The sequence below is a fragment of the Thalassophryne amazonica genome, chromosome 20, assembly GCF_902500255.1.
Source record: "Thalassophryne amazonica chromosome 20, fThaAma1.1, whole genome shotgun sequence".
NCBI lineage: Eukaryota > Metazoa > Chordata > Actinopteri > Batrachoidiformes > Batrachoididae > Thalassophryne > Thalassophryne amazonica.
This window is the reverse complement of record NC_047122.1, coordinates 42,410,030-42,437,284: the sequence shown is the minus strand read 5'-3', so window position 1 is coordinate 42,437,284 and position 27,255 is coordinate 42,410,030. Positions and strand designations below refer to the sequence as shown.

At 46.3% G+C, this 27,255-nt stretch overlaps 1 protein-coding gene across 2 annotated transcripts in view; it reads left to right on the top strand.

The window, feature by feature from the left end:
* The window catches only part of LOC117501402 (synaptic vesicle glycoprotein 2A-like), a 39,102-nt gene that overhangs the window by 5,410 nt on the left and 6,437 nt on the right, over positions 1-27,255 (top strand). Inside the window, exons 2-11 of one of the 2 annotated variants that reach the window (XM_034160281.1) lie at positions 117-150; positions 184-830; positions 1,202-1,382; positions 2,626-2,777; positions 7,878-8,011; positions 8,163-8,252; positions 11,535-11,642; positions 12,930-13,018; positions 13,102-13,266; positions 15,374-15,507. In XM_034160281.1, coding sequence (XP_034016172.1) covers positions 221-830; positions 1,202-1,382; positions 2,626-2,777; positions 7,878-8,011; positions 8,163-8,252; positions 11,535-11,642; positions 12,930-13,018; positions 13,102-13,266; positions 15,374-15,507 — 1,663 coding nt within the window. In that variant the 5' untranslated portion in view covers positions 117-150; positions 184-220. Of the gene's footprint in view, positions 1-116; positions 151-183; positions 831-1,201; positions 1,383-2,625; positions 2,778-7,877; positions 8,012-8,162; positions 8,253-11,534; positions 11,643-12,929; positions 13,019-13,101; positions 13,267-15,373; positions 15,508-27,255 lie in introns of those variants that run through there. The other variant, XM_034160282.1, reaches the window with a different exon arrangement.

Below are 27,255 nucleotides of genomic sequence, written 5' to 3'. Positions count from 1 at the left end.
CTTTATCATCTCTCTGGTTGTTCATGAAAACCAAGTCTGACATGGTTGAATGATTCTGAAGGCATTATCGATTTCACTTAAATCAGCTAATTGCAGTTTTAATTTTCCTTCCAGGCATAAGAAGAACTTTAGTCTGAACTCTGATTCTGACAGCAGCACCATAAACAAGCCTCACAACTTCTTCCTTTGACCGCCTTTGAATCTACTGAAACTCTTTAAAATGGAAGAAGGTTACCAAAACCGGACTGCTTTCATTAAAGGTGCCAAAGACCTTGCCAAAGAAGTCAAGCGACAAGCTTCCAAGAAGGCAAACCGTTCAATGGATCGAATGTCTGATGAGTACAGCAGGCGCTCCTACAGCCGTTTCGAAGAGGATGACGACGACGACTACCCGATGCAAGGAAGCCAGGACGGTGGTTACTACCGTGGAGACAGTGTGACGACCAACGATGACGAAGGCGGCCACAGTGACTCTACAGAGGGCCACGATGAAGATGACGAGATTTACGAGGGGGAGTACCAAGGGATCCCCAAGGCTGATTCAGGCAAGGGTAGCCTGGCCGGAGGGCCAGGCTCAGTGAAGGCCGGTGCTCAACAGCTCCGAGACAGTGGGACGACTGAAGCTGAGCGACGGAAGGACCAGGAAGAGCTGGCTCAACAGTATGAGACCATTTTGCAAGAGTGTGGTCACGGGAAGTTCCAGTGGACCCTCTACTTTGTGCTGGGGTTGGCTCTTATGGCGGATGGTGTGGAGATCTTTGTGGTTGGGTTTGTTCTTCCCAGTGCCGAGAAGGACATGTGCCTGTCTGAACCCAACAAAAGCATGCTGGGTAAGAAAGTCCTACATTCTTATGGGTTGTGGTTTTGCCGACCTTGTTGGTGCAATAACTTATTTCATTATGGCCTGATTGTCACCAAATTTGGTATGTATTTTAAGCATGACAACCCCAAGAAGCTTGTTGAGTTTGGGGTCATAAGGTCAAAGGTCAAAATTGCTGAACTGTATTTTGTAAAAGTCTTTTGTGGAAAAGTGTCACCTGTTAATGGTATGCTTATCAATGTTTGCCCAGGGTACGGGTCAGTGCAGACTGAGCTTAAGTGCATTAACAACAACAACAACAACCCCCCCTTAAATCTATATTTACAATTGCAATTGTGAGGTCTGTGCAGTCGTAGTTATATGTTCTTCTGCTTTCCACAGGTCTGATTGTATATTTTGGGATGATGGTTGGAGCTTTCCTTTGGGGCGCTCTTGCGGACCGGATAGGCCGTCGGCAGTCTCTTCTCATTTCTCTGTCTATCAACAGCATTTTCTCCTTCTTCTCCTCCTTCGTCCAGGGTTACAGCACCTTTCTGTTCTGCCGACTCCTCTCAGGTGTTGGGTAATTAAGAATTTTATTACATTTTTTTTATGTTTAGCCTGAGCTTTGATTGGGATGATTTTCATTTGCCACTTAATTTATGTAGCCTGTGGAAATCTATCAGGGGATAAACCTCAGAGGTCACAAATTAAATTAATCATTAATATAGCAACATAATTACATAATCACAGTAACATAACTCCAAGTCTGATTCAGTTACTACTGGAAAGAGACCATATGAAGATAATATCTGGCATCCACCTGTCTGCAAGAGACGATGGTGCAGCTTCAATAGTTAGAGGTGCTGACAAGCCTAGTCCTAGAATGGTAGTCTCTGCTGTACTATATACAGGTGAACTGAGATACTTGGGATTCAGGCCTGTGTCTATTTGCTTGACATGGCCGATCCAACAAAGGTGTCTCTCGCTGATGGTAGAATATGCTGTACATGTTGGCAAATTTCAGTACTTCAGTGTTGGTTACGTCATCCTGTCATAGATATGCAGAATGTGTCGTATGGTGGAAGCTGCTGCGTTTCGGTCATGTGATCGTCCCTGCATAACTGTGTAGTAACTGTGTAGTAACATAGTAACACCACAGACAGGGGACAGATTTTACTAAATGTCCCTTTGGTCACAGATGAGTTGTTTAAAATTTGAGGCAGAGCTGGAGTAAATTTTAACTTTTCTCCTGTATTTCGACAACCAGCTTTATGACATCACAAAGTACAATCTACACACACAATATTTCACATTTCGTTAAGATCTACATTGACCCACCTTTAAAACCCTCATTTGTCAGTCGAAGCGCGATGAAAGCGTTCCCGGAATTACTAGATTAACACTAAACATTTTGAATACGTTCATGCTAATTGCTAAGACTACTGGTTAGCACTGTCAAGTACGCCGTGCCCCGAGAGGAAAATTTTACTGGTCAATGTTTTTGCTTTTCTACAGTTCAAACATAAGATTCTGACTTCAGTCTAATTTTAGTTTCTATTGTGTCTCTGAGAATTATTTTAGAATGTATTAAGATCTCTTTTGAAGCTAGAATGAGGCTAGTTTAAGGTTTTGCATGTGGTTGTGTTCCAGCGATAAAACTGAGACGGGAGAATAAGCCATCATGTCATTTTGGTTTGCACACAGACCTCATAGTTGTCCAGGAGAAATAAATGAACATTTTTCAGTTCTCATTTCTAATTTATTTTTTCTCAGGGTCATTTAAATGTTCAGTTCTGGGCTCAGAGGGTTTCTGATATTTGCAGGATCGGCGGCTCGATTCCCATCGTGTTTTCTTACTATTCTGAATTTCTGGCCCAAGAGAAGCGCGGCGAACACCTCAGCTGGCTCTGCATGTTCTGGATGATTGGAGGAATATACGCATCCGCTATGGCCTGGGCTATAATCCCACATTACGGTGAGTAAAGTCATACCTGAGTGTCCATGTGAGTAAACTCTGCAATGGCTGCATCATGGTTAAACCTAGCGGAATATACAAAAGGTGATTTTGATATTCATATCAGGGAAAGGTAAGTCCAACTGATTGGGGAATCAAAAACACAGGATTCATCGTTACAAAGCATTTCCCTTAGTCGGTGTTTTGCCATTAGCCATAATCAATTGTGGTACCACACTGCAAAACCATTGGAAGAGTTCAGGTTTGTGTTTCTCTACTGATGTAGCCTGATATTACACAACATTTTTCAGTAATATGACTGTATGAAGATTGCCAAAGCTTGGCGAGAACACAACTGTAATTTTCTGGATTTTTTGTGACTGTACCAGATTAGAATAGATTAGATTAGATAGAATTTTATTAATCCCTTGGGAAGACGCTCTCAGGGAAATTGAGGTTCCAGTAGTGTTGTATAGCAACACCAGTGTTGCCACAGTTACATTGAAAAAGGCAGTCCAGTTACTAAAAGTAACTAAGCTAGATTACTAGTTACTTTATTAGTTACTTTCAGGAGCTGCCAACAACACCCCTGTGCCACCTCAACATGAAAATTATAACCCATGTTGCCACTTTATAGTCACCCTTTCTTGACTTCAGTGAACAGAAATACTTGTTTTATAAAAAAAATAAAATAAAGACATCCTTCTTGACCTCATAAAACTTGCAGTTTCTAACCTTCATTGTTTATAAATGTAACTATTAAATTCTTTCTAACATTTTTCTAACATTTTAATTCTCTTTAAACATTTTAGTTGTTGAAAGTATTATAGTAGTATTGGTAGTAGGAGTAAAAAAAAAAAAGTCTTCAAAAGTGAACCTTTAATCTAGGGGGCCACGTCCCTGCCCCGCCCCATGCCCCCTTTCCATTTGTATTCGCCCCTGCTTTGGCATTTGAGCAGGAAGAATGGATAACTTTTATGTAGAAAACACAATCAGATTGACTGGTAAGAAAGTTTTTCAGCGTTTTTTTATTTTATTTTTTATGTCATCTCGTCCTCAGAAAGAGAGTTTAGATGCATTTGGGTGGAAAAAAGTGTTAGTTGTTAAGGCATCGGTGATCAGCTGTTTTTAGCAAGGACACTCAGCGGCTCAGAATTTTAAATAAAGGGAAAAAAGTGTTAAAATGTATTTGTAAAGTTCAGTGCAGGTGGGCTGTCGTCACTGCGCTTTGAGAGATGACAACTGTTTTTTCAACTCGGAGCTGCAGTGCAAAACTGCGGCTGAAAAGCTTGCAACTCACTGAAAGTGGGAAAAGTGGCCAGTTCAGTTGAACCCTGACCTCCTGCCCACAGGCCCAGTTTAATGCAATCGACATGCAATGCAAAACTAATAGTAACGCACACTGACTTGGAGAAGTAACTTTCATGTGATTACTGATTTGGAAAGATTAACACGTTAGATTACTCGTTACTGAAAAAAAAGAGATTAGAGTAACGCGTTACTAAGTAACGGTGACGCGTTACTAAGTAACGGTGACGCGTTACTGGCGTCACTGAACAGCATACGGGATAAGAAGCACACAGAGCATCAAAAGTGAAAGTTAAAATTATAAATTAAAAAAAACAAATACAATACCAGACATATTGATCGCTACTGGTTTACTGGCTGCTACTGTTCCTCTCCTTCCTGTCCTTGTCGTCCTGTTACTCCTCCTCCCTTACTAAGTAACGCATTACTTAGTAACGCATTACTCTAATCTGACCACTTTTTTTTAGTAACGAGTAATCTAACGCGTTAATCTTTCCAAATCAGTAATCAGATTAAAGTTACTTCTCCAAGTCAATGTGCGTTACTATTATTTTTGCATTGTGGGTCGATATGCAGCATTAAACTTGGTCCGTGGGCAGGAGGTCGGGGTTCGACTGAACTACCCACTTTAAGCAAGCTGTGAGCTTTTCATCTGCAGTTTTCTGCAGCAGCTCGTCCTCACCTCTTAAAGCACGGTGACAACAGCACATCTGCACTGAGCTTTACAAAAAACATTTTTATGCTTTTTTCTCCTTTATTTAGAATTCTGAGCTGAGCCGCTCTGTATCTTCTCACTAAAATCAGATGATCCTCCGCAACACGTCAACAACTAACACTATTTTCCACTCAAATGTACCTAAACTCTCTTTCTGAGGACCACATGATGTGAAAATGCAATAAAACTTTCTTACCTGGAAATCTGGTCATGTTTTCTGCATAACTAAATGTTATCCATTCTTTGTGCTCAAACACCAAAGCAGGGGCGAATCCAGATGGACTGGGGGCGTGGGGCAGGGATGTGCCCCCCACCCCCCACAACACCCCTAGATTACAGGTCCAGTTTTGAAGCCTTTTTTTACTACAACTACTAATACTACTTATAATAATAAGAATTTCGACAAGTAAAATGTTTAGAGAGATGTTAGAAAAATGTTAGAAAGAATTAAATAGTTACATTTATAAACAATGTAGGTTAGAAATTGCAAGTTTTACTGTTACATTGCTGTCAACAGTTAAATAAGAGGTCAAGAAAGATGTCTTTATTTTACTTTTTATAAAACAAGTATTTTTTTTTCATTGAAGTCAAGAAAGGGTGACTACAACCCCTGGCAAAAATTATGGAATCACCGGCCTCGGAGGATGTTCATTCAGTTGTTTAATTTTGTAGAAAAAAAAGCAGATCACAGACATGACACAAAACTAAAGTCATTTCAAATGGCAACTTTCTGGCTTTAAGAAACACTATAAGAAATCAAGAACAAAAAATTGTGGCAGTCAGTAACGGTTACTTTTTTAGACCAAGCAGAGGGAAAAAAATATGGAATCACTCAATTCTGAGGAAAAAATTATGGAATCATGAAAAACAAAAGAACGCTCCAACACATCACTAGTATTTTGTTGCACCACCTCTGGCTTTTATAACAGCTTGCAGTCTCTGAGGCATGGACTTAATGAGTGACAAACAGTACTCTTCATCAATCTGTCTCCAACTTTCTCTGATTGCTGTTGCCAGATCAGCTTTGCAGGTTGGAGCCTTGTCATGGACCATTTTCTTCAACTTCCACCAAAGATTTTCAATTGGATTAAGATCCAGACTATGTGTCTTTTTGCAAGGAATGTTTTCACAGTTTTTGCTCTATGGCAAGATGCATTATCATCTTGAAAAATGATGTCATCATCCCCAAACATCCTTTCAATTGATGGGATAAGAAAAGTGTCCAAAATATAAACGTAAACTTGTGCATTTATTGATGATGTAATGACAGCCATCTCCCCAGTGCCTTTACCTGACATGCAGCCCCATATCATCAATGACTGTGGAAATTTACATGTTCTCTTCAGGCAGTCATCTTTATAAATCTCATTGGAATGGCACCAAACAAAAGTTCCAGCATCATCACCTTGCCCAATGCAGATTCGAGATTCATCACTGAATATGACTTTCATCCAGTCAGCCACAGTCCACGATTGCTTTTCCTTAGCCCATTGTGACCTTGTTTTTTTCTGTTTAGGTGTTAATGATGGCTTTCGTTTAGCTTTTCTGTATGTAAATCCCATTTCCTTTAGGCGGTTTCTTACAGTTCGGTCACAGACATTGACTCCAGTTTCCTCCCATTCGTTCCTCTTTTGTTTTGTTGTGCATTTTCAATTTTTGAGACATATTGCTTTAAGTTTTCTGTCTTGACGCTTTGATGTCTTCCTTGGTCTACCAGTATGTTTGCCTTTAACAACCTTCCCATGTTGTTTGTACTTAGTCCAGAGTTTAGACAACTGACTGTGAACAACCAACATCTTTTGCAACATTGCGTGATGATTTACCCTCTTTTAAGAGTTTGACAATCCTCTCCTTTGTTTCAATTGACATCTCTTGTGTTGGAGCCATGATTCATGTCAGTCCACTTGGTGCAACAGCTCTCCAAGGTGTGATCACTCCTTTTTAGATGCAGACTAATGAGCAGATCTGATTTGATGCAGGTGTTAGTTTTGGGGATGAAAATTTACAGGGTGATTCCATAATTTATTCCTCAGAACTGAGTGAGTCCATATTTTTTTTGTATAAAGTGAGTTTTGGCAAAACAGGTATCATTGTCATGTTGAGGTGGCAGAGGGTTGTTGTCAACAGCTGGGGAAAGTAACTAAAAAAGTAACTATTAATCTAACTTAGTTACTTTTTCAAGGAGTAATCAGTAATTGAATTACTTTTTCAAAGTAACTGTGGCAACACTGCTCGCATCATATTAAAGATATTAACGACTGCTGTCACATCCTTTAGTGCATGATGTATACTATTAGACACGTAACGTCATTTATTGCAAAACATTTATTTTCAGGCAAAGTGCGAACATCATTTTTTGGCAAATAACATCAGAACAACAACAGAACATCGTCAACATCATTAAACAATGCAACAATCTGTTCTTTTTTCCTGAAAATAACAGAGAAAGGGAAAATGCACTGCCACCTGCTGGTGGCACAGAGTAATGCTTGTGCAGGCTTTTTGATTTCTTCTAGGGTCCTGCTGATGCTTTTTATTTGAACAGACAAACACAGAAAATACTATAAGGTGCTATGCCTCAGTCATAAAGTATAACGCTTCGTACTATACATAAACAAGGATGATAATCATCCAGTATGTTTCTCAGTAGCCTACTGGAAATGATAACTTTTGTTCAGTGCACAAAAATGTACTTCAGCACGTTATGGGCGGCACATTCTGTAGATGATTTTCATGTATTCATCAAATGTACATTTATTTTGGAGAAATCTGCTTGAAAATTGAAAGGGCTCGCGTTGTGTGCAGGGGTGAACGTTGCTCTTATGAGGCCTCTGTGTACCGGCTGTGGAGGATGGTATAGGCTGCATTCCGGCTTGCTTTCACTCCTGAACTGTACACTTGTTCTGTAGCAAATGCCACATTGCATTATGGGTAATGGAAAACATGGAATTTAATGTTTTTTTTGCACAGAAATGGTAAATGGACTGTATTTATTTAGCACTTTTCCATCTGCATCAAACACTCAAAGCACTTTACGATAATGCCTCACATGAACAAAACTTAAAGGCTGCAAGCTTGTGTGTGTGTTTTCTTCTCAGGATGGAGCTTCCAGATGGGCTCAGCATACCAGTTCCATAGCTGGCGTGTTTTTGTGTTGGTGTGCGCGTTTCCCTCAGTGGCTGCCATTGCTTCTCTGAATGCCATGCCAGAGAGCCCGCGCTTTTACCTGGAGGTTCACTCCTTACTCTCTTTCTGAACTTGTTACTGAATATATGAACACAATACTCAGGTCAAATAAACTGCAGGGCATCTTGTGGAAAAACTACTTCTTCTGATTGTTTGTTTTGGTCTAAAGATGATGCCACATTCATTTTCTTGCACAGAATGGAAAACATGATGAAGGCTGGATGATTCTAAAGCTTGTCCACGATGTTAACATGCGAGCTAAAGGATACCCAGAGAGGGTATTTACTGTGAGTATCCCCCAAAAAGCACAGCTCAAAGAGTTTTATTTTTTTAACTTCATGCAACTACTTTGAACGAATGAATGAGTTTATTCAGCACACATCAATACTTAACAAAAAAAATCTCAAACAATTTCACAGTTTAGTTTAGCCGAAAGAATGTAGGCAGAACCAAAGGCTTATAAACACCCACCCCTTTTACCATTTTATATATATACATATACACATATACACATATATATATATATACACATATATACATATATACATACACTCAACAAAAATATAAACGTAACACTTTTGGTTTTGCTCCCATTTTGTATGAGATGAACTCAAAGATCTAAAACTTTTTCCACATACACAATATCACCATTTCCCTCAAATATTGTTCACAAACCAGTCTAAATCTGTGATAGTGAGCACTTCTCCTTTGCTGAGATAATCCATCCCACCTCACAGGTGTGCCATATCAAGATGCTGATTAGACACCATGATTAGTGCACAGGTGTGCCTTAGACTGCCCACAATAAAAGGCCACTCTGAAAGGTGCAGTTTTATCACACAGCACAAAGCCACAGATGTCGCAAGATTTGAGGGAGCGTGCAATTGGCATGCTGACAGCAGGAATGTCAACCAGAGCTGTTGCTCATGTATTGAATGTTCATTTCTCTACCATAAGCCATCTCCAAAGGCGTTTCAGAGAATTTGGCAGTACATCCAACCAGCCTCACAACCACAGACCACGTGTAACCACACCAGCCCAGGACCTCCACATCCAGCATGTTCACCTCCAAGATCATCTGAGACCAGCCACTCAGACAGCTGCTGAAACAATCGGTTTGCATAACCAAAGAATTTCTGCACAAACTGTCAGAAACAGTCTCAGGGAAGCTCATCTGCATGCTCATCGTCTTCATCGGGGTCTCGACCTGACTCCAGTTCGTCGTCGTAACCAACTTGAGTGGGCAAATGCTCACATTCGCTGGCGTTTGGCACGTTGGAGAGGTGTTCTCTTCACGGATGAATCCCGGTTCACACTGTTCAGGGCAGATGGCAGACAGCGTGAGTGGCGTCATGTGGGTGAGCGGTTTTCTGATGTCAATGTTGTGGATCGAGTGGCCCATGGTGGCGGTGGGGTTATGGTATGGGCAGGCATCTGTTATGGACGAAGAACACAGGTGCATTTTATTGATGGCATTTTGAATGCAGAGAGATACCGTGACGAGATCCTGAGCCCCATTGTTGTGCCACACATCCAAGAACATCACCTCATGTTGCAGCAGGATAATGCACGGCCCCATGTTGCAAGGATCTGTACACAGTTCTTGGAAGCTGAAAATGTCCCAGTTCTTGCATGGCCGGCATACTCACCGGACATGTCACCCAGCATGTTTGGGATGCTCTGGACCGGCCAATATCCAGCAACTTCGCACAGCCATTGAAGAGGAGTGGACCAACATTCCACAGGCCACAATTGACAACCTGATCAACTCTATGCGAAGGAGATGTGTTGCACTGCATGAGGCAAATGGTGGTCACACGAGATACTGACTGGTATCCCCCCAATAAAACAAAACTGCACCTTTCAGAGTGGCCTTTTATTGTGGGCAGTCTAAGGCACACCTGTGCACTAATCATGGTGTCTAATCAGCATCTTGGTATGGCACACCTGTGAGGTGGGATGGATTATCTCAACAAAGGAGAAGTGCTCACTATCACAGATTTAGACTGGTTTGTGAACAATATTTGAGGGAAATGGTGATATTGTGTATGTGGAAAAAGGTTTAGATCTTTGAGTTCATCTCATACAAAATGGGAGCAAAACCAAAAGTGTTGCGTTTATATTTTTGTTGAGTGTATATATATATATATATATATATATATATATATATATATTTATGCATGTGTATATATATTTATATACGAGGTCTGTGAGAAAAGTATCTGACCTTTTTATTTTTTTCAAAAACCATATGGATTTGAATCACATGTGATTGCATCAGCCAAGCTTGAACCTTCGTGCGCATGCGTGAGTTTTTTCACGCCTGTCGGTTGCGTCATTCGCCTGTGAGCAGGCTTTGTGTGAGCACTGGTCCACCCCTCTCGTCGTTTTTTTATTGTGAATAAATGTCTGAACGATTTGGAGCTTTGTTGCATCAATTTTTTCCAGAAACTGTGAGAGACCTCCAGGTGGACACCGTTCGGAAAATTAATATGGCTTTCAGGGACGATTTTATGGGGATTACACAGATTAAGGAGTGATCCAGACGGTTTAAAGACCGCCCACAGCGTCTGAGAGCGCGCTGCGCTCCGAGCGCCGATCGACAAGTTCACACCTCGCTGAAACAACCAGATCATTTCCAACGTGAAGGCTTTGTTGATCCGGGACGTCATCTGACTTTCACAAAAAGGCAGAAGGCGTGGACATCAGCACTTTTTCGGCACATTCCACTGTTACAGGAGTTTTTTTTCATGGAAAGAAAAGCGGAGGGACGCGCCACGGAGCCGTTCATTACGCGGCACAAAACCACCTCCTTGTCGGTCTCACAGGACGGCTTTCAGGTGGATTTCAGACGGCTGTCGGTTGCTTTTCAGTCGTGTGAATATCCGAGAAATTGAGCATGAGCTGGACATGCCCTTGGACATGTCCTGTGAGGCTTCATCATGGTGTTGCTTTGTGCCATGCTGCTCCACCGCGACGTGCGGAACTCCTCCGCACGTCTGTCTCAATGTGCCGAAAAAGTGCTGATGTCCACGTCTTTTCACAATTCCTGTGCTAGTCCAGCGACATACCGGATCAAGACAGCGTCCAGTTTAGAAATGAACGGCACATTCCACTGTTACAGGAGTTTGTGTCATGGAAAGAGGAGTGGAGTTCCGCGCGTCGCGGTGGAGCCGCATGGCACAAAGCAAATGCTCAATTTCTTGGATAATCACACGACTGAAAAGCAACTGACAGCCGTCTGAAAGCCACCTGAAAGCCGTCCTGTGAGACCAACACGGAGGTGGTTTTGTGCCGCGTAATGAACGGCTCCGTGGCGCGTCCCTCCGCTTTTCTTTCCATGAAAAAAACTCCTGTAAAAAACTCCTGCACGAAAGTTCAAGCTTGGCTGATGCAATCACATGTGATTCAAATCCATATGGTTTTTGAAAAAAATAAAAAGGTCGGATACTTTTCTCACAGACCTCGTATGTGTGTGTGTGTGTGTGTGTATATATATATATAATGAATTCAGCCGTACTGGCACGAGCGTCTGTCTCTGAAGGATGGCTGCCTTCTTTTAATCCAAGGTCACCACAATCAAGACAGTGAAGCAGATGGATGAGTTGGTGGACACTGGCACAGACACGCCGGTCTGGCAACGCTACAGACTGAAGATTATGAGTCTGACACAACAGGTGAGTGAAGAGGAACAAAAGTTTAAATGGTTGATGTGACATCAAAAAGACCTTCCTTCAATTTGTCCAAATAACAGGAAGACCAAATCCTAGTGTGGACTGAACAAAAACAATTAGAGGACTAAAAATAAAATAATGGATTAGAAAAGACCAATAACTAACCACAAGTAAATTAACTGCCCACAAGGGTAACAGACATAACTGTAAGTTGATTTGTGGTTGTCAGCTGATCTTATTTTTGCCAAAAGTTAAATTCTCAAATGAATAAACACTTGAGACCTTGCTGCACATTTGAGCAGCTTTTTTCGCCATCTAGTGGGCAGTATGAGCATTTCAGGTCTTCTGGTATATTTCCTACTTGAAACCCAAAATTAAGGTTAAAAAAGGCGTTTATAAATGTCAGAAATACATTTTTTTTTGGTGGGCAGAGCTTTGACCTGCCAGTATTAATGTATTAAAAACTTTGATTTTGAGAGTTTTACAGTTCTTGAGTTTTAAGACACAAAATTTGGCCAGAAGGACGTACGGAAGGATGGAATTTCTCCTGACAAGCACAACTTATACTTGTGAATAAATTAAATAAAATTTTGATGGTGTGCGTCGGATGTTATGTGATGCCCGATTTTATCACTAAATTATTAGGCTCTACTGTTGATAATGTAAATGGGAATTCTATTGACGTCTGTGTGAAGAGCATCATCGCTTCATAACGGTAAATGGACTGCATTTATATCGCGCCTTTCCATCTGCATCAGATGCTCAGAGCACTGTACAATGATGCTTCACATTCACCCATTCACACAAACACACTCACACGTCGATGTCAGGGTGCTGCCATGCAAGGCGCTCACTACATCACCGGGAGCAACTCTGATGACTTTCAACAAAAACTGTGCATTTTGTCGAGGGACAATTGTTGTTTTTTTGTTACTAAGTCTGTCATGAATTTTCACATTTGTGCACGACTGAATGCGTTTCTCACTGTGTTCCACACTGTTGCAGCAACATTTCTCTGGAGACACATTTCATAAGCCGTGCGCCTGACTTTTATTTGCATTCAGCCCACGCTGAGTATTACAAACACATGCCTACGTCCTCTATCATCTTCTCAAACTGCTGCTGAATAACATGTTTAATGAACAAGCCTTTACTTTTAGAAGTAAGACCGCTGTAAGAATAAAGGAGTGCGGGTTAAAATCACATCTTCCAATCAGCCAGAAATGAGAGGGGGAATAAAAGAAGTTGTCTGCTCAGCTGAGCTTCATATTCATGTCATTTTAATCCCAGATACGGAATAACCTTGTCGCCTGCTTCAGCCCAGAGTTTAAAAGGACAACCTTCATGCTCATGGCGGTTTGGTTTACCATGTCGTTCAGGTAAACATCCAGCTCACCAAACCTTCTTCATTTTACTCATTACACTTTAGTCTCATCTGGCTTGTCTTGCCGTGACTTCACAGCTACTACGGCCTGACGGTGTGGTTCCCCGACATGATCAAGTACATCCAGAAGCAGGAGTACGAGTCACGCACTAAAGTGTTCACTAAGGAGCGAGTGGAGCACATCACATTTAACTTCACCCTGGAAAACCAGGTGCACCGCCAAGGATACTACTTCAATGACAAGTAAGAGCACTGCAGCTTTTTTTCTTCCAGCACATCAAAAAGTGGATTAGTCATATTGCAGAGGAGACACCTAATTTATCAAAGGTCAGTCATTGGTCAGGACCAGTGGTGGGCACAGTTATGTTAATCTGCTAATTATCAAAGCTAACTTCAAAACCCATTAGCGGACCAGTTAGCTTCTGCTAAATTTTAGTTCAGCTAATTTAGTCCGCTAACATTTTTTTTACATAGTTAGTAACAGTGGAAAAACCCTAAAATCATACATGTTGGCTCCTGTCTGCTACATATTTTGCAGCAGTCAGGCAGCTGAGAGGAGCTGAGCTCAAGTCTACCCCAGCAGAAGGGGCCTGGTTGCCTGGCCACCAGGCTGCTGCTGCTGCTGCAAAAAGTCATACAGCGGTCCAGCCGTGAGGCCAAAGTCCTCAAAGAAAAGCAGGTTTAACTGGTTTTGATTTATAAACCAAATTAATCTGGATCATTTAACTACATTAATGTCAAGTCTGTCATTTTTACAAAGTGAAAATATAACACATATCTTTTAATTTTAAAATAATGCACTAATTCTGAAGTTTTGAACATTAACACACACAGATGCCAAAATGCATTATGGGTAAACTGAGCCTTCATTATAAAAGCTAACTTTTCAGTTAGCTGATTAACGGTTATCAAAGCTAACTTTTTGGTTAGCTGTGCCCACCACTGGTCAGGACCAAGCAAAAGGTCACCTCTCTGAGTCTGGTCTGATTGAGGTTTCTTCCTCAAATCATCAGAGAAATTTTTCCTTACCACTGTCTCCTGTGTGCTTGCTCTAGGGGTTGGTAAGGTTGAGGCAGCTTTGTTGTGATTTGGCGCTATATAAACAAAATAAATACATTGAAATTCACTGGGGTCATTGTCATTGGGAACAAATGTCAACGTTTTGGTTGTCTGTTTGCTTCCCTAGTCCTTCGAGGTCCTTTAGGTGATTTCCATCAAAGTTGACATGTGGATGACAGTCAACCCCAGAACTGCCCTTTAAAGGCAAAGTTCAAAGTTATTGGAGTCAAAGGTCAAAATACATTTTTGTTTTTTGTCCCTTTAGATGTTCACCAATCTTGGCGTATATATGTTAGGTGGGTTCTGGTGCCCAGATGAGATCAGATTTGCCAAAGGTCAATCACTGGTGTCAAGGTAATTGGGGTTAAAGGTCAAATTGTAAGTTTGTTATTTCAGTTTGCATTCAAGAATTCCCCAGCAAGGTCATATTTGCTAAATTTTCCAGCTTCTTTTGATGATTTCTACCAAACTTTGCATGTCAATGAATGACTTTTTAAAAAAAAAAATAAAATAAAACGAGCAGTCAGAGATTTCTGACATCCGCCAGTTCAGATCCAATCACCACCAAAATGCAGTGGAGTCTTCCATGCCCTAATATCTATCTCTGGAGCAAATCTGGTGAGAATCCGTGAAGTCGTTTTGAAGTAATCCTTCAAAGCCTATATAAATGGAAATTTTGATCCAAAATCCAGATCCAGATCTGGATCACCTCCAAAATTTAATAGAGTCTTCCATGGTATGATATGTATCTGTGTTGAAAATTTCGTCCAAATCCGTGAAGTAGTTTTGACATAATCCTGCTAACAGACAGATAAATAAATAAATATACATTGATAATTTTATTACATTGTTGGTGGACAATTAAAATGTCAACGTCAAGGAATTTGATATTCAGCCCAAGGTGGTCAAATATGGCACACACGTAGGTGGATTCCAGAATTTCCCTGGCAAGGTCAGCCAGAGGTCAGTGATTTAGCTGAAGGTCAAAGCCACTGGGATCAAATGTCTGATTGCTGTAGCATTACTTATATTAGCACATTAAATGTGTCTAAATGTTTTGCACAGTACAGTAAATGGTGCTGCAACTCCTCCAGTGTTCACTAATTTGAATTCAAAAGCTGTCAAATTAAAGCTGAATTCTTCTCATTGCCTTTATGAGCTTCCACGCAGGGAAAAGGTCAACATCCAAACATTTATGGACCTACCTGTATATGACCTCAATAATGCACAAGAATAATGTGACACTGCTTCTCAAACCCTTTCAATTAAACGCTCCCAAACCTGTTATAAGGTTCCTCAACCTGAAGATGAAGTCGATGGTGTTTGAGGACTCGGTGTTTGAGGAGTGCTACTTTGAAGACATCACATCCACCCACACCTTCTTCAGAAACTGCACCTTCATCGCCAGCTTGTTTTATAACACAGGTAAATATCAACACACACATTTGGACAGAGAGATGTCTGAAGGAGCCTATTACAGAGCAGCTGATGGAATTCATTTTAGTTGCAAACAAAACTAAAAGGAGTGCAACCATAGAAACATCTCGAACAAGTATCCCTGGGTTACGCTGCAGCAGAGCCGTTCTGCACCCTAATTGGAAGCCAGACTTCTTGGCGTCAATGCAACATAATTAGGTGTGAAACAGTGCTTGGAAATTGAGGAAATCTTGCTCTGGGAGTCATTTTATAAGCCACTTAGGCTGCACATTTCAGACACAGTACTGGACTTGTGTCATGGTGGCTGCGTAATGAGTTTTAGTTGACATTCAGTCTCGTCATGCATCGGCTGCTTTTGCAGCAGTGAGCTCGTCTGACTTTCCCTGCAGCCACCGTCATGTTTTATATTTATGCCAGTTGCATTACGTATGTCCCTGTACAATATCTACAGAACCCGGGAGAGGTCACTTAAAGTGATATTTTTTTCTGGCCATGATCATTTGTGCACACGTTTTCCTTTAATGAGCCCACAAATTAATAAAACGTGTGCACGTTTTGCTGGCCGTGATAATTCGTGCGCACATTTTCCTTTAATTGAGCCCTTGAATTATAATAAAACGTGTGCATGTTTTCCTTTCGTTCAAAATGATACTACCATGTCATCCTCATGATGGGGCGCAACTTAATTCGCCCTCAGCATCCTTTTTAATGTGCTTAAACTCCAGATGATGTCATGCTGGGCAGCTGGAGTTCTCTATATGTCCTTGTGCGCCCAAACCATGATGATACACTCTGACCAGATCCATTTCTAATGAGGAAATGTGTTTGCTGGTTTGTTGACTAATAGCCAACACTTATGTGTCAAGACAATACTGAGTCCACATTTTACAAATTGTGGCCACATTTAAGAAGATCTGTTGTGAAAGTGTAGGAACACGGACCCACAACAGGGGGCGTAAATGAACGGACAATGGAGAAGGTGAATAACAAGGTTTTACTGTTGTGAAACGTGCACAACTAATACAACAATTGACAATTTGGGGTTAAGCCGAATTCCACTGGTGTCGTGTGGGCAGGCTCGAAGGTAGGAGACGTCCGTCCACGTCGAACGGGAACCACCCGGATTTCCTCTGCCACCGAACCCTGGAAGTACTGGAACCGCCAAGTCCCGAATTCCCAGGTGGCCACTGCCTCCGCTCGTCGGATCCGGTACTGCTGGCAAGAGAACAGTAAACACACAGGTGTGGGTGCGGCTGCACCCAGTAACACAGAGGAGGGGAGAAGTCGCCTCCACCTCACGTCACAATGCTGCAGGAAGGTGAGTACTTATCTGAAGCTACAGCTTCTTGTAAACAGCTGTCCTGCAATGCTCAACAAGAAAGACAATATAATAATGTACGAAGTACAGCAGAGAACGTTACCTTTATCTTAAGGTGATATCTCGGCACTGAGGTGGAGACGCCGTCCTACTGATATACCTCCGTGCTGAGTGGAACAGCTGTGTCCAGTGATGGGTGACAGCTGTCACCCTGGCTGCTCCCATAAGGCGGCAGCGCCCTCTGGTGCCTGGAGCCCGCACTCCAGGCAGGGCGCCCTCTGTTGGTGGTGGGCCAGCAGTACCTCCTCTTCAGCGGCCCACACAACAGGACCCCCCCCTCAACGGGCGCCTCCTGGCGCACGACCGGGCTTGTCCGGATGGCGACGATAGAAGTCGGCCAGGAGGGCCGGGTCCAGGATGAAGCCCTTCTTCACCCAGGAGCGCTCCTCGGGACCGTACCCCTCCCAGTACACCAGGTACTGAAAACCCCGGCCCATCCGACGGACGTCGAGGAGCCGGCGCACAGTCCAAGCCGGTTCCTTGTCGATGATCCGGGCAGGAGGTGGTGCCGGACCCGGGGTGCAGAGGGATGAGGTGTGATGGGGTTTTATCCGGGAAACATGAAATACTGGATGGATCCGCAGCGAGGCCGGAAGCTGGAGCCTCACTGCGGCGGGGTTGATGACTTTGAGGATTTTGAAAGGTCCGATGTATCGTTCCTGGAGTTTTGGGGAGTCCACCTGCAGAGGAATGTCCTTGGTGGACAACCATACCTCCTGCCCAGGACGATACTTGGGGGCCGGGGCCCGCCGCCGGTCTGCATGTTTCTTCGCCCTCGTCCGGGCCTTCAATAAAGCAGAGCGGGCGGCACGCCACACCCGACGGCACTTCCGTAGGTGGGCCTGGACCGAGGGCACACCGACCTCTCCCTCAACCACCGGAAACAGGGGGGGCTGATACCCCAAGCACACCTCAAAAGGGGAGAGGCCGGTGGCTGACGACACTTGACTGTTGTGGGCGTACTCGATCCAGGCCAGGTGGGTACTCCAGGCCGTCGGGTGCGCGGCTGTCACACAGCGTAGTGTCTGCTCCAGTTCCTGATTGGCCCGCTCTGCCTGCCCGTTGGTCTGGGGGTGGTACCCGGATGAGAGGCTGACCGTGGCCCCCAGTTCCCGGCAGAAGCTCCTCCAGACGTGCGAGGTGAACTGGGGACCGCGATCGGAGACGATGTCTGATGGTATCCCATGCAGACGGACGACGTGGTGGACCAAGAGGTCCGCGGTCTCCTGGGCCGTTGGTAGCTTCGGGAGGGCCACGAAGTGGGCCGCCTTGGAGAAACGGTCCACTACCGTGAAGACGACGGTGTTTCCCTGGGACGGCGGGAGACCCGTGACAAAGTCCAGGCCGATGTGGGACCAGGGGCGATGTGGGACGGGCAGCGGCTGTAGCAACCCTGAGGTCTTTCGGTGGTCGGCCTTGCCCCTGGCGCAGGTGGTACAGGCCTGGACGTAGGCCCGGACGTCGGCCTCCAAGGACGCCCACCAGAAGCGCTGCCGGACGACTGCCACGGTCCTTTGCACCCCAGGGTGACAGGAGAGCTTAGAACCATGACAGAAGTCCAGTACTGCAGCTCTGGCTTCCGGTGGGACGTAGAGTCTGTTCTTTGGTCCGGTTCCGGGGTCCGGGTCACGGGTCAGGGCCTCCCGGACGGTCTTCTCCACGTCCCAGGTGAGGGCGGCCACGATAGTGGACTCCGGGATGATGGGATCCGGGGGATCCGACGGTTCCGTTTTGACTTCGTCTTCGTGTACCCGGGACAATGCATCCGATCTTTGATTCTTGGTCCCGGGACGGTAGGTAATCCGGAAGTCAAAACGGCCAAAGAACAGTGACCAGCGGGCTTGCCTGGGGTTCAGCCGCTTGGCGGTCCTGATGTACTCCAGGTTCCGATGGTCAGTGAAAACCGTGAATGGCACGGCTGTTCCCTCCAACAGATGTCTCCACTCTTCGAGGGCCTCTTTCACCGCAAGGAGTTCTCGATTGCCGACGTCATAGTTCCGTTCGGCGGGGGTCAACCTGCGGGAAAAATAGGCACACGGGTGAAGGACCTTATCGGTCTTCCCGCTCTGGGAGAGCACCGCTCCTATCCCTGAGTCCGAGGCGTCCACTTCAACCACTAACTGGCGGCTAGGATCGGGCTGCACCAGAACTGGTGCAGACGAAAAGCGCCGTTTCAACTCCTTAAACGCGGCTTCGCACCGATCCGACCAGGTGAAGGGGACTTTTGGTGAGGTCAGGGCTGTCAGGGGGCTAACTACCTGACTGTAGCCCTTAATGAACCTCCTGTAGAAATTAGCAAAGCCGAGGAACTGTTGCAGCTTCCTACGGCTTGTGGGTTGGGGCCAATCTCTCACCGCCGCAACCTTGGCCGGATCAGGGGCGACGGAGTTAGAGGATATGATGAACCCCAAGAAGGACAAAGAGGTGCGGTGGAACTCACACTTCTCGCCCTTCACAAACAGACGGTTCTCCAACAACCGCTGTAGGACCTGACGGACATGCTGGACATGAGACTCAGGATCCGGGGAAAAGATGAGTATATCGTCTAGGTACACGAAGACGAACCGGTGCAGGAAGTCCCGCAAGACATCGTTTACCAACGCTTGGAAAGTCGCGGGAGCATTAGTGAGACCGAACGGCATGACCAGGTACTCAAAATGACCTAACGGGGTGTTAAATGCCGTCTTCCATTCGTCTCCCTTCCGGATCCGAACCAAATGATACGCATTCCTAAGATCAAGCTTGGTGAAGATTCTGGCTCCATGCAAGGGGGTGAACACTGAATCCAACAAGGGCAACGGGTATCGGTTGCGAACCGTGATTTCGTTCAACCCCCTGTAATCAATGCATGGACGAAGCCCGCCATCTTTTTTACCCACAAAAAAGAAACCAGCACTCATCGGGGAGGTGGAATTTCGGATCAACCCGGCAGCTAATGAGTCCCGGATGTAGGTCTCCATTGATTCGCGTTCCGGCCGTGAGAGGTTGTACAGCCTACTGGACGGGAACTCACTGCCTGGAACCAAATCAATGGCACAATCATACGGGCGGTGGGGAGGAAGCGTGAGAGCCAGGTCCTTGCTGAACACGTCTGCAAGGTCATGGTACTCCGCTGGCACCGCCTTCAGATTGGGCGGGATTCGGACCTCCTCCTTAGCGTGGGAGCCGGGAGGAACCGAGGAACCTAGACACTCCCGATGGCAGGTCTCGCTCCACTGTACCACTACCCCGGACGGCCAATCGATCCGGGGATTGTGCTTTAGCATCCAGGGAAAACCCAGAACCACACGGGAAGTGGCCTGAGTCACAAAAAACTCGATCACCTCCCGGTGGTTTCCTGACACCACCAGCGTTACAGGTGGTGTCTTATGTGTGATCGGAGGGAGCAGGGAGCCATCTAGTGCTCGAACCTGCACAGGCGAGGTAAGCGCCACCAGAGGGAGCCCTATCTCCCTGGCCCATCTGCAGTCCAACAGATTCCCCTCAGAGCCCGTGTCCACCAGTGCTGGGGCCTTCAGGGTTAAATCCTCATACAGGATCGTGACTGGGAGTCGTGTAGCAATGTGGGTGTGTCCCACGTGAATGTCTCGGCCCACCCCTAGCCCAGTCTCTAGGGGCGGGCGTTGGTGTTGTAACCGCTCGGGGCAGTCTCTCACATGGTGCTCTAGTGCACCACAAACAAAACAAGCTCCATGGGCCCGTCTCCTCTGTGCAGCTGGTGCCCTAAATGTTGCCCTACTCGTGTCCATAGCTTCGTCAGTAGGGGGAGCTGTGGCCCCATGGAGCGCAGGAACAGAGGAGCGTGGGGAGGGCGGAGCTTGGTCGGAACCGGAAGGGAGAGGGACGATGCGTGCCTGGCCATGCCCTTCGCCTTGTTTCCGACGGCGTTCTTCTAGCCGGTTGTCGAGTCGTATGACTAGATCGATGAGCCCATCTAAGTCCCGCGGTTCGTCCTTCGCCACCAGGTGCTCTTTTAGGACCAGTGACAGTCCGTTTACAAAGGCGGCGCGGAGGGCAGTGCTATTCCAGCCGGATCTCGCCGCCGCGATGCGGAAGGCGACTGCATAGGCAGCTGCGCTCCGACGCCCCTGTCTCATTGACAGTAGCACGGTTGAAGCGGTCTCTCCTCTATTGGGGTGATCGAACACCGTTCTGAGCTCCCGCACAAACCCATCGTATGTATGAAGGAGCCGTGAGTTCTGCTCCCAGAGCGCTGTAGCCCAAGCGCGTGCCTCCCCACGAAGCAGGTTTATTACATAAGCTACTTTGCTAGCGTCAGTCGCGTACATCACGGGACGCTGTGCGAAGACGAGCGAACACTGCATCAAGAAATCCGCGCATGTCTCCACACAGCCTCCGTACGGTTCTGGAGGGCTTATGTATGCTTCTGGGGACGGAGGGAGGAGCCGTTGAACGACCAGTGGAACGTCACTATCACGCGCAGGATCCACGGGAGGGAGAGCCGCAGCGGCGCCCGGAGGGCGCGCTTCCACTTGTGCGGCGAGAGCCTCCACCCTGCGGTTTAGGAGAACGTGCTGCTCGGTCATTAAATCGATCCGAGTGGTGAAAGCGGTGAGGATCCGCTGCAACTCACCGATTACCCCTCCCGAAGACGCCGACGCGCCCTGTTCTTCCATTGGCCGTTCAACAGCCGGTTGACGCCCCTCGGGATCCATGACGCTGGCCGAGATATCCTGTTGTGAAAGTGTAGGAACACGGACCCACAACAGGGGGCGTAAATGAACGGACAATGGAGAAGGTGAATAACAAGGTTTTACTGTTGTGAAACGTGCACAACTAATACAACAATTGACAATTTGGGGTTAAGCCGAATTCCACTGGTGTCGTGTGGGCAGGCTCGAAGGTAGGAGACGTCCGTCCACGTTGAACCGGAACCACCCGGATTTCCTCTGCCACCGAACCCTGGAAGTACTGGAACCGCCAAGTCCCGAATTCCCAGGTGGCCACTGCCTCCGCTCGTCGGATCCGGTACTGCTGGCAAGAGAACAGTAAACACACAGGTGTGGGTGCGGCTGCACCCAGTAACACAGAGGAGGGGAGAAGTCGCCTCCACCTCACGTCACAATGCTGCAGGAAGGTGAGTACTTATCTGAAGCTACAGCTTCTTGTAAACAGCTGTCCTGCAATGCTCAACAAGAAAGACAATATAATAATGTACGAAGTACAGCAGAGAACGTTACCTTTATCTTAAGGTGATATCTCGGCACTGAGGTGGAGACGCCGTCCTACTGATATACCTCCGTGCTGAGTGGAACAGCTGTGTCCAGTGATGGGTGACAGCTGTCACCCTGGCTGCTCCCATAAGGCGGCAGCGCCCTCTGGTGCCTGGAGCCCGCACTCCAGGCAGGGCGCCCTCTGTTGGTGGTGGGCCAGCAGTACCTCCTCTTCAGCGGCCCACACAACAAGATCGTGCCCTTGTTTTGCGCACAATATCATAAAACGTGCGCACAATATCATAAAACGTGCGCACAATATCATAAAACGAGTGCACATTCTCTCCACATGCAAAACATTTTGCGATGATACTTCCAGGGCTCCGTAAATATCACTTGTCAAATGATGAAAAATAGTGTTGTCTCGCAACAGCTGCATTATATTGAAGTTGACAAGATGAGTGTTTATTCTCATGAATAAAAAACATATGCTTACTATTTTCCAGCTTGTTTTTGGCAAGTCAGCAGAGAGATATAAGACAATTTTGTCGCTTAAATAACTCATATTTGCCATTCTATCAATCTATATCTTTTTAATTACATCTCACAGTCTGCCTGTAGTACCTTCATGGTTCAGCAGGGGGCCTCAGCTCACACTTTAGTAACTCATCTTCAACTGCTTATTCAAGATTGGGTTGCGTGGGGCTGGATCCTATACTTTAGTAACATAGATTGTATATATAGACGCGTGATGTCACCCATTGGTTTTCTATTGAGGCCCGGAAGAGCCAAAATGAAGCCAGTAGCGCCGGTGTCACAGACCGAACGGTCCGCCCCTAAAAATCGGTCCATCTTTTGCATCTACGCATGTGTCATTTTGGACCATAGCTGCACATCTGAGATAGAGTCTCTTCACCCAAAGCAATCAAATGGATTGATGGGATTATTAACCATCAGATGATAAAGGTAAAACCTCTTAAATCATTCTAAAGTCAGTTTAAGCAGAAACAAGGCTGTTTTAAGCAGAAACGAGGTGAAATTCCGTGACGCTTTGAACTGTCCGACGCCCAGTGAACGCATCAGCTACCAGCTCATTTAGCCGTGGTGCTCTGATCGCTTCTGTTGCCTTTTATAATGAAAAAATGGTGAATTTATGTGGAAATGATTGTGGTACAAAAGTTTCAGATATCTGTCGCTGAGCTAGATGATGACTAGAGTGCAGTTTGTGTTATGTGTCGGACGCAGCTCGGAGAACCGACCAGCGTTTGAAGGACCCAGTATGAAATAAGCAGAGCACGGTACAAAGGCTAACTGAATTTAATACATAACAGTGATGTGATACAAAACAACAAAAGAGTGTGCGGTCTGGCGTGGTGGTGATACGGTGCGCTCCCAGCAGCGCTAACGGTCCGGAGCCAGAAGCCGTTCGGACCCAAGGACCCCGCCGACACCCCCCAGGTGGCCGCAACAAACCGAGTCTGTGAAAGAAGGAACCATTATGTGAGTCCACACTCTACACACAGAGAGACCACTCAAAGGTGTACATAAACAGCAAACACTTCCTGGCTTAATTACTAATCAGCTTCCCAACCTGCAGGCATGGAACATCCAGTTCACAAAACTCCACTGCAGTGGAAGCCGATACATGACTAACGTACAGCTCAATATAATAAGGTGTGAGGGACACCACATTTACTGACTGTATAAACGTTAGTCACAAAATCTAACGTACCTCAGGAAGTGTGCTGACGAGCGTGAGACCTCACCCCCTCCTCTTTCACAGACCGTGCATCAAACCCTGGACGTTCTCTGCATCCACTGATGATGAGATGGCTCCCGAGACGACGATCTCACCCGTCTGGTCACAAGGTCGAGTCTCTGGCAAATACACACTGTATACTCCAGTCTTAAATGCCACCATGTTCCAATCCATATAGATGCACCACAGCTGTGAGTCCTGACGAGCCGCAGGTGATCAGGGTGAGGTCCTGATAACCTCAGCAACACAGCCACTCAGTCCCAAATGCAAGCCACCTGGAAGGAAAAACAAAAGACAGAAACAAAAAGGCAGCCAGGCCCCCCAGCCATACAACAGTACCCCACCCTCACGGGAAGCCTCCCGGCGACCACACAAACCTGGCCCAGGAGAAACACCCCCCTAAAGGGACCATGGCTGGAAACCGCATCTGCATTCGTCTTCCAACAGAATGGTTGATGTCCTCTCCTCTGGCTGCATCCTTGCCTTTGTTTCAGTCAGTCACTTAGCACAGGTGTGGCCAGGAGTTCTTAAACCTGTGCGGTCAGCCTTTATCCAACCATGTGCGGTCATTAGTCATAAAACAAAAAAGACAAACACAAACAACCAAACCACCCCCCCCTCCCCAGGGGACCGTCCTATCAAACCCCGGGAAGAGGAGAAAAGAAAAAACCCCAAACTTAAGCTTACAAATAAAAGCGCTAAAACCCCCCCCCCCCCCCCAAACGACATGTAGGGACCAACACCCCCCAGAGGACTTCCCGCCAGCTCCAGGAGTAATAACCACAGCCGAGGTCCCTCTGGGATCCAACGTCACCCACGGGGACTCCCAGCGCCTCCAGAGGACCACTCGTCAACCCCAGGAGACGCCTCCCCTCATGACCAACGGACCCAGCCCCGGCCGTCTATGGCTAGATGGACCCACAGCCCTTTCCCCCCAGAGGACACCACAGTCAAACCCTGAGGGCGGAAACTGGGGGGAAAAACAAGAAGAGAGAGAAAAAAAAAACATACAACCAAAACAACCCAACCCCACCCCCTTGGCGCAGTGGAAACTGGAAGCACGTCCAGTGTCACCAACCGTGACTATACCCCAGAAGCCAACCGGGAGGAGTGGAACAGCGGTTATGGCAAACGGCACAAAACGGCGCCACTCCTCCGACTTCTACACCAGCCACTAGCTGCGGGTATATCCCACTGCCCCAAACCTCAGCCACGCCGATGGCAGACGGCCAAGGCGTGCTGAAGCCGGAGGTGGAACAGGGAATCAAAAAACACCCCCCCCCCCCTCCCCAGGTGCAGAGGTTACCCGGGAAACGCCCAGTTTAACCAAACTGCACCACTCCAGCAACGCCGACACTACGGCTCACCCGGCTGGAGTCAGAGGAGAAGAGAGGGCATAACAAAAACAAACAAAAAAAAAGAAAAAAAAACCCAAGTACCACCCCATCATCCCCCAGGGGACCGTCCCATCAAACCCCGGGGAGGTGAAACAAAAAGAAATAAAAGAAAGACTAACAGACCAACATACAGTTGTTTGGGTCCTTTTTTTTTTTTTTTTTCTTAGACAGGCTGCAGGGTCACAACCCCAGACACAAACAGTGGAAAAAAAAAAAAAAATCCCACACAAAAACCAACTCAAAAAACACCCACACGAAATGAACTAACACAAAACAAATCAGTGACGTATACCGTTAAGCTCAAACAAATCGAACACACCTGTTCTAACTTAAGAGCTTAACGGTAATGTGACTATGTCACCAAAAGAGGGAGCCAAAGTGCTAAAAATGAAAAAAACCCCTTTGGTGACAGAAAACAAACGAGCTGCATCTCCGTGCGCAGCTGTGTGCAACACACAATCAAAATGTGCTCAACTAAATAACGCCGGAGCTGATACAACAGACGCAGTAGTTATCTTTATCCAGGGAAACGGGGCTACAACTGTAACACAGGAAGCTCAGCGACCCGTGCAACAGAGCTCCGCCGTGCGCGTGCACCCATTACAGACACACTCTTGCAGCTCCCGTTTAAGCCTCTTATCCGGTCGGAGCGTGACGCGAAGCCGTCGCCAGTCACACTCCACCACGACCCACGGATAAGGCACAAACACAGGAACACGGCTGCAAGAGAGCACAAATCAGTATTCAGTAATGGGTCTCAAACACGCACCATCCGGGCGGAGAGCACCCGCAACTGATCCGGATAACTACTGAACGTCTGCTGCCGCCTTCCCGGCGCGTTACCGTCTCTGCTACCGCTGGGTCCGTGATGTTTGGCCAGAGACTACTGTTATGTGTCGGACGCAGCTCGGAGAACCGACCAGCGTTTGAAGGACCCAGTATGAAATAAGCAGAGCACGGTACAAAGGCTAACTGAATGTAATACATAACAGTGATGTGATACAAAACAACAAAAGAGTGTGCGGTCTGGCGTGGTGGTGATACGGTGCACTCCCAGCAGCGCTAACGGTCCGGAGCCAGAAGCCGTTCGGACCCAAGGACCCCGCCGACACCCCCCAGGTGGCCGCAACAAACCGAGTCTGTGAAAGAAGGAACCATTATGTGAGTCCACACTCTACACACAGAGAGACCACTCAAAGGTGTACATAAACAGCAAACACTTCCTGGCTTAATTACTAATCAGCTTCCCAACCTGCAGGCATGGAACATTCAGTTCACAAAACTCCACTGCAGTGGAAGCCGATACATGACTAACGTACAGCTCAATATAATAAGGTGTGAGGGACACCACATTTACTGACTGTATAAACGTTAGTCACAAAATCTAACGTACCTCAGGAAGTGTGCTGACGAGCGTGAGACCTCACCCCCTCCTCTTTCACAGACCGTGCATCAAACCCTGGACGTTCTCTGCATCCACTGATGATGAGATGGCTCCCGAGACGACGATCTCACCCGTCTGGTCACAAGGTCGAGTCTCTGGCAAATACACACTGTATACTCCAGTCTTAAATGCCACCATGTTCCAATCCATATAGATGCACCACAGCTGTGAGTCCTGACGAGCCGCAGGTGATCAGGGTGAGGTCCTGATAACCTCAGCAACACAGCCACTCAGTCCCAAATGCAAGCCACCTGGAAGGAAAAACAAAAGACAGAAACAAAAAGGCAGCCAGGCCCCCCAGCCATACAACAGTTTGAAGCAGAAATGAGGCGATAATCTGTGAACTGCATCATCAGGGGGGACTAATTTTTAGGGGGACCATTTGGTCTGCGACACTGGCACATGTTCACAGCAGCTAAACGACAAACTCGTGAATGCATAAAAGGGTGGAGCATGCGTGGCTCTGTGTGTGATGAAAGACACCTGAACATGCCCCTCCCTTAAGTGCAAATCACCAAATCAACTTGGGTTCTGGTGTGTATGAAATCATATTTTACTTTGTTGTGGTCATTAAAAGTTATGAG